At 38.6% G+C, this 12,265-nt stretch overlaps 1 protein-coding gene across 4 annotated transcripts in view; it reads left to right on the top strand.

The window, feature by feature from the left end:
• LOC110836290 (uncharacterized) overlaps positions 1 to 12,265 on the top strand; it is a 45,859-nt gene extending 33,594 nt beyond the window's left edge. For 3 of the 4 annotated variants that reach the window (XM_087351846.1, XM_087351847.1, XM_087351845.1), the window contains exons 2-11: positions 2,593 to 2,627; positions 3,406 to 3,544; positions 4,488 to 4,626; positions 5,313 to 5,508; positions 6,740 to 6,976; positions 7,831 to 8,000; positions 8,291 to 8,460; positions 9,099 to 9,257; positions 10,235 to 10,445; positions 11,972 to 12,265. In XM_087351846.1, coding sequence (XP_087207972.1) covers positions 2,593 to 2,627; positions 3,406 to 3,544; positions 4,488 to 4,626; positions 5,313 to 5,508; positions 6,740 to 6,976; positions 7,831 to 8,000; positions 8,291 to 8,460; positions 9,099 to 9,257; positions 10,235 to 10,445; positions 11,972 to 12,158 — 1,643 coding nt within the window. In that variant the 3' untranslated portion in view covers positions 12,159 to 12,265. Of the gene's footprint in view, positions 1 to 222; positions 407 to 2,592; positions 2,628 to 3,405; positions 3,545 to 4,487; positions 4,627 to 5,312; positions 5,509 to 6,739; positions 6,977 to 7,830; positions 8,001 to 8,290; positions 8,461 to 9,098; positions 9,258 to 10,234; positions 10,446 to 11,971 lie in introns of those variants that run through there. The other variant, XM_087351848.1, reaches the window with a different exon arrangement.

A 12,265-nucleotide genomic window follows, 5' to 3' on the forward strand; every position in this document is an offset into this window, starting at 1 on the left:
TAAGAAAAATCATTGGAATTTCTAACCCACGCCTGCAACAATGTCGGTTGATCTTGCCAAAAGGCTCTTTTCTCGTTTTTATACATGCAGTATAATAGCGTGAATGAACCGTATTGCACTCCATTCCTTTACCTAAGAACCTAATTGTTACGTCATGTGTTTATTCGGTATTGTTGTGTTTTATTATCGCCGTCAACAATCCGCTTTCGTTATTGTGGAAAGAGCTGAGCTGTGAATCGCTTGTAGAAGAAGTGCGTCGTAGACTAATTAATTTTGTGCTGTTAAAAACGTTTTAGAACTTATCTTTTATAAGAATTATTAAGAAATCTGTGATACTGCCCTCCACTGTCTCCATTGATAATTGCCGGTGGACATCGTGGTCTTTTCCTCTTGAACAAAGTTTGAGGTAAGTGATTCCTATTTATTATTGTTATTCGTCACATTTAATGTTTTTATCTGCATTTAAGAACTCGTTTAAGAGAATTATTCTTGTCTTCTTTTTAATACAACTTCAAATTATATTAGATTGATTTGTGTTTGTTCACGGCATCATTTATAATAAAATAATATTCCAGTAGGAAATTATCATTTTAAATGAATAAAATGTATTTAGTAACCTAGAATCTTAATAAAAAGTTGTCAGTGGAACCACGGGTACGGAGAATTTGACGTAAATACGTCTATACGGATAGGAAGTTTATATATTGGCTTTATTCTAAATATTTTCTTTATACATGCTTTACAATTGAGTAAAGTTTGATTAAGACATTGCTTATTTAACTTGAATTAGTTACGCATAAGATGCGTTTGTGGTAGCTGAATGTAATGTAAAGTAATGTAATGTAAGGTAATGTAATGTTTTATAGGTAACAACAATGCAGAGTAAACAGATGACATTTTCTAGGTAACAATAATGCAGTGTAAACAATTGACGTTTCGTAGGTAACCAGGTTACACTTTTTCGTTCCCCTTTTCCGTTCCCCTTTTTTGACGAATGACCCTTCCTTATAGACGTATTTACGTCAAAATATATGGATGTTATGAAGTGGAATATATATTCTGAATAATAATTCCAACACTTTTCATTTCCTGATACATCGACATTTTTAAAGCGTTTTAGGGAAATGTGAAGAATTTTATTTCGGTTTTACAAGCCTAATTATTGACGAATCTCCCTCTTATTATCTCCCTACAAAAGCATATTAAATCCGGGGAATGTTTGTTATTATTGGGTGCAAAGTATTTATGGGTGCAAAACGTGGTCTTTCACTTAGAGGGAGGAACATGGACTGAGGGTCTCTGAGAACAGAGTCGTGTTGAAGATATTTGGATCCAAAGCGGGAGTGAGACAGATAATAGAGAAAAATGCATGACGAGCACCGATGTTGCTAGGGTGAGGTGGGCAGGGGAGGGCTGTTTGCAAGTTATTGGTTGGGAGAGTTGAAGGAAGGAGACCTCTGAGAAGACCTCGGCGTAGGTGGGAGGATAACAATAAGATGGACAAAGAACCTGAAAATTAAAGTATACAAAACAATAATTTTGCCTGTTGTCTTGTATGGTTGCAAAACATGGTGTCTTACTCAGAGGGAGGAACGCAGATTGCAGGTGTTTGAGAACGTGTGTTGAGGAGGATATTTGGGCCTAAGAGAAAACTGCATAATGTCGAACTTAAAAATCTGTACTCCTCCCCCAATATTGTCAGGGTGATTAAGTCGAGATGAATGAGATGGGCGAGGCATGTAGCCTGATGGATGGGACAAGAGGTGTGCACTGGGTATTGGTTGGGAAGCCTGAGGAGAAGAGACCTCTGGTGAGACCTAGACGTAGATGGGAGGATAATGTCAGGCGGGATCTATGGGAGATAGGAGTTGAAGGAAACTGGATTTTGTTGGCCCAGTACAGGGTCTGGTTGCTGGTTTTTGTTAATTCGGTGATGAACCTTCGGATGCGGTAAAAACGTTACTTAGATTGCACCATAAGCCTGTGTCAGATTCCTCCATGAGGAGTGCCTTTTTTATAATTATTATGTTTTGTGCCCTCCCACATTTCCAAGGTACTTACTTTCTGTAAGGTGGTCCCAGATAATTTCCATTCTGTATGTCAGCCTTGGAGTAAGGCGTTATCTTTACCTTGTGCAGTCATGGCCGTTGCTTGTGATTGGTTTTTAATGGTGATACTGCTCTTCTTCACTTGGATATTTAAAACTGTTTCCAGTGTCTGAGGATAAACACGAGTTCACTATGTGGAGTTTTTCATTTTAACATGCCACGTGGTCATTTTCATGATCCAGTCTTTCTTCTGATGGGGTTCTCCAGAAGACTTCAGAATTGTGTCCTGGGGTAAAGAGTGCCGGGAAGTGACATGAAATATGAAACTGACCAATTGTCTTCATGTAGTGTTTGGGGTTTAGAATTTATGAGCTATATTTCAGTCATGGTTTTCCATCTCAAGGGTCAATCTTAATATGTCTTTTAATTTCATATTGCTGTCCTGCCATGTTTGATAACTACCAAGGTTTATTTTAGTAAGAAATGTAATAGGCAATTTTACATGCTAATATAAATTAATTTTTGTTTTCTTAATTATTTTTAGAACTTTCCGGAATGGCAGAAAAGGCTCCATTGGAGGTAACATTTTGTTTGATTTTTAATTAAAGGTTAAATAAAATTCAGTATACACGTTTATGAATGGAGTGACTGTACTTCGAAATGACTTTGATTTCACATTAATGTGGAACTGTTTAATTCTGCAGTGCATGGGTTTTCATGAGGAATGATGACTTCTTAGCTGGTAAAACATTCCTTATCATTTGCGGAAAGCAAAGGTTCATTACCTGCATTGGACCTTATCTGAAGCCATTTTTGAGGCACTTGAAGTCCACTTTGTTATGAGCTTATTCTCAACCTTATTTACAGTGCTATATGTAGCATCGAAAGGGTTAAATTAATTTTGTAGTGGAAGTACATTTAGCTAGTTCATCTGACCTATCTTCTTTGTTTAGCTCCTAGATGACAAAATGATAATTGGATCAGAATTGTCTTTAAATAGTTAATTATGCATAAGAGGATGTATTTGATTAATTGCTGACAACTTACAGCTGTTTTAGGCAAAAGGTATACTACCATTTTAACTACAACCCAACGTGGTTGGGTGTGGCAGTGTTGTAATTTTAAATGTGAATGAACAAGAGTTTCAACCATTCACTCTTTTAACTGAACTACCAAGCCACATGTGTATCTGACATGTTGAACTAACGCTGTTATAAAGGGGCGTTGTATGTATAACTCTGGTTTACGTAAAAAGTTTGCTCTCTTACATGTTAATTTCTGTGAGTGGTTATTATTCATCATTGTCCTGTTTGGAAAATGTATATCAGAGATTCTTTCCTTTTCTATTTTTCTGCAGAAAGCACGTAGTTGTGTAAGGAAGACAAGAAAGAAGAATAAGAAGGAAAGTCAGAAGAATACGGAGGCAACACAGAAGAATATGAAGTCAAATAGACTGAATGAAGATTCTAAAAAATGCCTTCAGGATTCAGAGAAATGTATGTTGAGACAAATTTGCACTTTTTTTAATACAAGGTTTTGAGACAGTCTTAAAATGTACAAGTATTTTTAAGACCCAAAAGAAGTTTATGGGACTCAATGTAGATCAGAATTCTGAGATTGGTCAGCAGTCAGATGTGTGAGTAGAAAAGTGTCTTCTAGTTCCTGCACTTTACGAGGCTTCATATTGAGTCCACTGGATGGGGTTAATGGTAGTATACTGTAGGAATAGCATAAACAGAATAAATGCTATACGTATCAAAGTCCTCCTCCCTCAACCTTTTATATTCTGTGTATTTTATAGCCAGCTGAACTGGCTACTCATACATTTTGGCCATAGTGATGGTTATAACATCCAGAATGATAGGTAGAAAAAATTGTCGTAATTAATGGATGTTTTAACATCGGCTGTTCACTATAGTTCTTCTCAGCTGTCATTATGCTAGTTTCAGTTTGATATTGTTGTAATAGTATTATTGGTGGATGTGATTTGTAAATGCCTCATTGTCTCTTCCTCTCACTTCTACTCAATGGCTCATTTTATTTTCCTGTTCAGTACGGTCAGTTTGTGTTTGAACTTTGGTTCACTTCATGTCACATTGTAAATACTCAGTAATTTTTAATAAGGTTGAAAACATTGCAGCTTGGGGCTGGAATTTTTTTTCTCTCTCTAAATCTGCCCACCAAGTAACCTGTCCATTGGATCCTGGAATTAAAATGGCTGCACCATGAGGTTGACTATTAACCACTGTTTACTGTTCAGGTCTAGAATGTAAGGAGCTCGACCTCCAAGGCCCTATATGCTTGCACGACATGATGCTTATGCACAGAGGCAAATTTAACTGTACTGTGGCGTAGCGATAAGGGGTTAGGATGATTTTAAGGCAAAATTCACAACTGATGCAAACAAAAATAAGGAGGAGTCCTTTGTAAATATTGCAGATGAAGCTCAAGGGGCGAGACCAAAGGAAGGCATCAGGACCAAGTTTAATATTTATTTGGACAGAGCAAAGAAATGGAACCCATACATAACAGAGGGCAAAGGGAAGAAACCACCGAATGCTGGAGAGAGTGGGCTAAAGTAGGTGAAACCTTTTTTTAAATATCAGTGTACTGATATTTCTGGATGCAGGACTGTAATATTTATGTTTAAGTTCTGCAGTAGTGCGGGTATTTTGATTCTTGAACAGCCAGTCTAACCTGGTCAGCAGAACACAAGATCCTCTGTACACTTGTTTGTCACAGAAAACGTTGTCAGTGGAACCACGGTTCCGGAGAATTTGTCGTAAATACGTCTATACGGAAAGGAAGTTTATATATTGGCTTTATTCTAAATATTTTCTTTATACATGCTTTACAATTGAGTAAAGTTTGATTGAGACATTGCTTATTTAACTTGAATTAGGAAGGCTTCAGATGGGTCTGTGGTAGATGAATTTCATGTAAGGTAATGTAAGGTAAGGTAATGTAAGGTAACTATGTAGGTAACTATTGTTGTTTATTTGTTGATAAACAGATGACGTTTCCAAGGTAACAGAACAATGAAGTTACACTTTTTCGTTCCCCAGGTAACATAATAATAAAGTTTGACGTTTCCTAGGTAACATAACAATGAAGTTACACTTTTTCGTTTCCCTTTTTCGTAACACTATTTCGTAACACTTTTTCCTTACATTTTTGTCGAATGACAATGACCCTAAAATATAGACGTATTACGTCAAAAAATTGTTCTTTCCCTACTACGAATTTATTGATTTTTTTCTCCAGGAATAATTACGAAAAGAATCTACAGATCGAGCTGGAGAAAGCCACAAAGGGAGAAAAGCCCTGTGTTAAGTGGTCAGTTGCGGCTGGGCTGGAAGGAGCTGAGAAAGTTTCGAAGCAGAAGGTCATTTTCCCCATAAAGTTTCCACGCGTGTTCACTGGAAAACGAAAATCTTGGAAAGGAATATTACCTTTTGGGGTAAGACTTTAAATACGCTGTCACGGTATAAGGAGGAGGTACATTTATGTTATATTGTTTATGTTGTTAGGGTGAGGTGGGCAGGGGAGGGCTGTTTACAAGTTATTATTTGGTAGGCCTGAAGGAAGGAGACCTCTAGGAAGACCTCAGCGTAGATGGGAGGATAACATTAAGATGGACCTTAGGGAAATGGGACTCGATGGAGCGAACTGGATGCAAATGGCTCAGGATAGAAATCGGTGGTGGGCTTTCTGAACACGATGATGAACCATCTGGTTCGGCAAAGAAAGTGGGCTATTTAAATTACATTTTGTGCTTGTAGTGTATATAAATGTGTAATTTAGGCAGGAAAGTCCTTAATCATGTAAGCTCTTCAGCACTTATAGTTCTACGTAGGGAGAGAATAACTCGAAAATTTTATGGTTATGAAAAGGAGTAGCCTTCTTTTTTCAAAATTTATTTCCTAACTGTCTGGTTCTGCATCAAAGGTCACATCATTTCTATGGCATATTTTTGTCGTAATTTTTTAAAATCTTTTCGCCAAAGTAGAAGCATCCAATACTTTATAGATTACATTGATATTTTATACGTAATGTCTACGTGGTTTACATATAAGAAGATTTAACTTTATGCGAGTAATGACAAACACGCGGCATGACTTAATATTGCCTTTATCAGTCACATCTTCAGGGTGATTAAGCCAAAACCTGTGTGGTGGGCAGGGCACGTGGATTGCATGGATGCGGCCAGAGGACTTCACCGGGTGTTTTGGAAAGTCTGAGGAGAAGTGGCCGCTGGGGAGACCTAGACGTAGATGGAAGGATAAACTCAGGCGGGATCTATCGGAGATAGGAGTTGAAGGATTTTTTTGGCCCAGGACATGATCTGGTGGAGGGCTTTGGTTAATTCGGTGATGAACCTTCGGGTTCCGTAAGCAATTTTTTAATGTAACTTAAAATTCAACCCTTACTGTAGTATTTAACTTTCGGTTGAAATACATTTCAATACATTTCTCTAAGATCGATTTAACCTTGATTTCGCTTCTCTCCAAAACCTGTGCATTTCTTACGAGCGTCGTTACACAAAGCAAAAAACATATTTTCATGTATATACCATAGTCTATTTCGGTGAGTTCCCAACCAAATAATGTGTGAATTTCTTGTCTCCTCTGCAGTTGATCATGGCATAGCTTCATAAAAGTTTATAAGGTCCACTTTGAACTGTTCAACAGATTTCAAATCACCCTTACGTGAGGGAAAATGAGGCGTCCAGACCCTTGATCTCGGAGACGCTCGCGTTTCTGGACGACTCAGAAATGATGACTAAGGAAGACAAGGAATTCGTGACACCAAGGATTGCCGACCCGCGAATCCCACAGGACATTCTTTTTGCTATTGGTGGGAGATATAATGGACGCCTGTCAGATGTGATCGAAGCGTACGACGCACGAGCAGACCGATGGAAGACGGTGAGTTGCATGCATTTCTACTCTTACCGTGCCTTGTTAAATGACGCCTCCGAGAAAAACTACTTTTCCTCCTTTTTACTTAATTTTACTAAGTAATTGTTTATTTAAGTTTAATCACGAGCACCTCGTTGCCTCTTTACTTCGTGTTCGTTTATTTCCATTGCAGTGAACCCTTTTTTGAAAGAACCTCCAAAGACTGAATTAAAAAGAATAAATACATAAATTACACACACGCTGAGTCTCTTGTACAATGTGAGTTCTAATAGGAATCGACGAAGGATGTGAAGTTTGCCTTAATTACCATTTACAATAAGCGTCCTGCATCAACTATCATGGCAAACTATCTGCTGATTTTAGACATCGTTGATCGTCAGTGGATTTCAACGTAATAAATGAAGTAGCGAATAATATCGATGTTGGCCATCTGCGTGGCAACGCCTCGTGAATTAGAAAGCTGACACACTCTTTAGGGTGCGGTGGGAGACGTACTGCCTCCAGCTTTGCGTCGATGAAACCCAAAACACCAACATCTGTCTTTAACATCGTACGAACCAGAAATGTCAGCTGTTGTTCAGAAATCTTACATTTGTCTGTCGTACATGACGAGAGCACTGGTAATCTTTGAGCTTCTCTTCGCGTCTTCCTGATTCCTCCGTCTCTCATAATTCCACCATTGCTCCAAGTTAATTTCTCACGGTCTTTGTCGAGTGCCACCCGTCACGGTGTAGCAATTTCGGTCCACTTTTGGAGGTTGCACCTCTGCTCCGGTGGTCGGTTGCTTGGACTCTAACGTAAGGACTTCACTTTAATAGGACAAATGACCCAAATAAACATAAAGCCTGTCGTTATTGCAGGTGGAGGGGGTCGACTCGATCGGCCAGCGATATCTCCACAGCACGGTAGTAGTCGGTTCCGACATTTACGTCATTGGTGGTTCCACCCACAAGGAAGTCTTAAGATCATGTAGCTGCTTCAACGCTGTTACGAAGAGATGCCGCAAGGTGGAGCCTACGATTGCCCGAAGGTAAGATGCAGCTTGGTAACTAGGGAACTCCTTGGAACAGAGTCCTTCTTTAAAAGCTGATAGTCGATCCGTTAGTCAAGATATAAATGTGGGCACGAGATGTAAAATTGTACCACTCACATACAGGAGGACTTTTGCGACAATGTTGGTTTTAAGAATACAATTTGCTTGTTAATTCATTTGGATTGTGATTTAATAATGACGAGCGAACAACTGCGTTCTGCGAGAGGAAATGCATCTCCATCAGCAATAAGTGAGCATAGAGGAGCGTGTACTTCTTTTCGTTTCAGATCCAATTTAATGGTGGCATTTCTGCGAGGTTTTGTTTACGCCATGGGCGGTTGCTCGGGTGGTTGGGTTCAGAGAACGGTTGAAAGATACAACTGCGAGAAGAACTCGTGGTGGTGGATCGCTGCTATGAACTGCGCGCGAACCAGAGGAGATGCGGCTGTGCTGAATGGTACGTAAATCCTGTGAAACGAAAATGTGTGAATTAGTGCAGTGTCTAACTGCTTAAAGTTCTGAGTGCGTGATGGATTCTTCTGCCCTTGTAAGCTGTCCCTGTGCATCGTCTTCTGTCTTTGTAGTGTACACTAGGAGTGAATGCAAACAACGATCAAACTATCAAACTGGCTCTCATATAATACAGATGTAATATATTTTTGAGACAGTTAATAATCTCATGTTAATAGTACATTATATTATAAATGTAGATCACCGCTTGGCAGCTCGTACCTTACATCTGTGACACCAAATTTAATAAAATTCGTTTCACAGAAGATGTAACTTACCATCATTTCCGTTATGCATTAATTATGCACTTTATGCTGTTTACATTAAATTTTATCAGTTAAAATCGTTTCCTTTGTCACGCTGACTGTCTGCATTCAAAACAAAACAAAAACATATGAAAAGAGGCAGCCGTGTCTGTGCAGTTGCTGTGACACGAGGGGGGACATTTAGTACAATATCATTAATAGATTTACAAATTTAAGTACGGATTGGCCCAATTTCTGTGCTCTGCAGGGGCCAGTTTAATGCCTCGTCCTACACCAAATATGTTTACAGTTCCTGTCATATAGCTAATTTCTTTTACAGATAAAATATACGTCGCTGGTGGAAATAATGGTCAGAATTATCTAAACTCGGTGGAAGTTTACGACCCAGACACCAACCAGTGGACGTTCGTTGCACCAATGCATTCTCAACGTACCGCGTTTTCTTGTGTCGCCTTGCACGGCTGTCTGTACGCCCTAGGTGAGAACTCTGGACATTCTGAGTGATGTTCCTCTATCCTTCTTACAGAACTTTCATTTATGAAATGTTTTCCTGGTTTGCTTTGAGTGACTGAGATTTTATGAACAGATTTTCTCCTGTCATTAACGAGTTAGTTTGTCAATAATTTCAACCCCGATTCATGGTTTCGATTACATTCTCCATAAAGAACACTTAACTAACTAACTAACAACAGATAATCTCCTGTGGTATCTCAAGTAATGTATTCCCTATTTGTCACACAGTCCCAGTTTTAAAGGTAAATATTTTGTTCTTGTAACAAGGAAATTTCAGTTTACTGTGCTGTTATCCCCAAAAAGCCGATGGTTTAAAGCATTCCTTTCGCAGTCTTTGCTTTTCGTCACTTGTTTGTGTAACGCCATCTTGTGTTATTGTTGAAAGCTAATTTCGCACGCAGTTCATGAAACAGAAAACAGATGTCAGGCGCAATTTCCTGATGCTACATGTGCGAAAGGATTATTGTAGGTATTTCATCCTTAATTTCTTTCATGCTACTAATATTAACACTGCAAAAGGGAATGAATTTTCTTCCTTATATTTCATTGTTTCGTTCCGTTTACGGAAAAATTTTAAGAGCGTAAAGTCCGTTGGATAAGATGGACGTAGTGTGAAGCATTGAAGTTACGAGAAATACAAACATGTAGAAAGTTATAATTGATAATGTTGAAGGTAAGATACCACTTGTGATACATAGGCGTAAAAGGAAGGATAATATTAAGATGTTTTATGGAACTAGAGTATGTATGAAAGTTTCAAATACCGACTTTTGTGAATAAGATAATGAATCTTAAGGCGCCATAAAGGCCAAACATTTCGTGACCAGGTGACAGGGTAATAAATATCAAGAAGATTCCCGCTGAATGGGGTTAGAATAAGTTCCATTTGGCAGCCTTTTCTTATATGCTGCGACCTGTTACGGAATTTTTGTGTGTGAGCAGGAGGATTCAATGGTTCATCATTCAGTCTCAGTACCGAAAAGTATGATCCTGCAGAAGACACGTGGACCGAGATCCCTGCCATGAACATCTATTCATATTACTTCCACGCAGAAGTGATCGACGACACGATCTTTGTCATGGGTGGAAATTTTGACGCGTACGCCCACCTGTCCTGGAACGTCTCATATTTCGATAACAAGGAAAATCAATGGTTTGTTTGTTTGTTTGTTTGTTTTTTTGTTTGATTGTTCAGAACTTCATAATCACAATCTGTTACTTTCCAAAAGCACTAGGAAATGAATCATTTTCGGTCAGGGTATTCGCGATCTTGCGGATGCTGCGCCGTGTAGTGTCGTAGAAACTGACCGACGTTTCGGAGGTTCTTACTGCTTACTCGGAGCCTTGAATACAACGCGCGAAAGATGGGTGAGAGATATAAGGTAGAATGAAAGCAGGCAGGGCGAAGTTGCGGTCAAGCTGAATCGTTAAAGCAGAGGGCGAATGACTAGGTAATGCTAATTAGACGTAAGCTTTAACTGCATTAATGAGAAGCTCTTTGACTAAGTTTCTTTGATCAGTGGTACTCTCTTGAGCAGGAAGTTTCTGGCGTTCGGCACATCGGCTTCACCATAATCTTCGACTTTCGTCAAAGTGTTAGTCCAGTTTTAGGTTTAATGAAGCCTAACCGTCCCATGTTCCCATTTTTAATGGAAGTTTATTTTGAAATGGCTGTCTCTTGGCGTGTTTGGCCATGCTGTCTCCTGCCATCTGTTGACGGAGTTGGTAGGGAGCTCCGAAAACATCCCAGAAGACGATTTCTTCATGCTCTACTGTGCAAGAGCCAGAAATCGCACAGAAATTCATTTGAATTTGGTTTTTGTCTGTTTTACATCCAGCCGAAGCTCTCCAGAACTATTTTTGGTGGGACAAAAGAAATTTGAAAATGTATTACTAAAAGAGTTAAATATTGTCATGGGCGCATGTCTCAAACAACACGCTTATCTCTCCAAAGAATGTGTGTGACTAAATGTATTATTCTGACCGAAGGTAATGGCTTGATGAAGTATACCAAACGTAGCTATCGCAGAAAACAAGTCATTTGACAGCGTTTCAAAATAGTAATAATTTCTCCCTCCACTTTGACGTAATAAAATGTATTACGTTATAATAGGACGTTGGCCGGGGTTCTACGTGCATGAGTGAAAGAAAGATCACGTGGGAACTGTTCTGAACTAAGGCGTGGCAATCGTGCATTGAATTCCGATTGGGGGAATTTTTGTTAAGTTTGTCCGGAAACAAATTATAAGCCTGCGTCCTTAGCTTCAAGCAGTTTTCCATTCTACCCAAAGACAGAGCTAGCCCATCAGACGGACATTTTTAGGTCAACACATTTTACGACTCACAAAGATAATTCTTTTATACTTATTCTACACAGAAATCTCTGATATTTTAGAACCCCCCCCCCCCAAAAAAAAAAGTGTATTTATGTTTTAAAAAAAATGGTTAATTTCTTTTGAGAAATGCTTTGACATTGAAATTACATTTCTATTAAATTTATATTAAAAAAATTATTTATGGTAGAAAACGTATTCCTTCGTGAGTTACGTCATCGCATGTAGAGCTACTTAATTTCTGTAACTGTGTCAGTGAAATGTGATTTAAATTGTCTTGAGTGTAGATAATACTGATGGATGATACAAAAGGATTTATTTCCACTTTTAATATTTCAAATTGCAGGTGCAAGGTGACAAACATGAATGTTTGTAGATATGCTCTGTCGATTTGTGTCATCAAGAACCTACCGAATGCAAGCGATTACGCCTACAAACACACAGACAAATTAATAGAGGAGAAACGTAAAAACAAATGGTTGATTTGGAGAACACCTGTTCGCAGTCGATTACCACGACGGCGAACACATTAAATTTAATTATTTTCCTTACGAAAGTAATGAAGATAACTGGGAATTGATGTATTAGCCACAAAGAAAAATAAAGAGAAATATTGTTTGCAGCAAAGAAGGAAAAATTA

This window comes from Zootermopsis nevadensis, unplaced genomic scaffold (genome assembly GCF_977971745.1).
Source record: "Zootermopsis nevadensis isolate Lab colony 2312 unplaced genomic scaffold, Znev_1.0 Znev_ptg000020l, whole genome shotgun sequence".
NCBI classification, from domain to species: Eukaryota; Metazoa; Arthropoda; class Insecta; order Blattodea; family Termopsidae; genus Zootermopsis; species Zootermopsis nevadensis.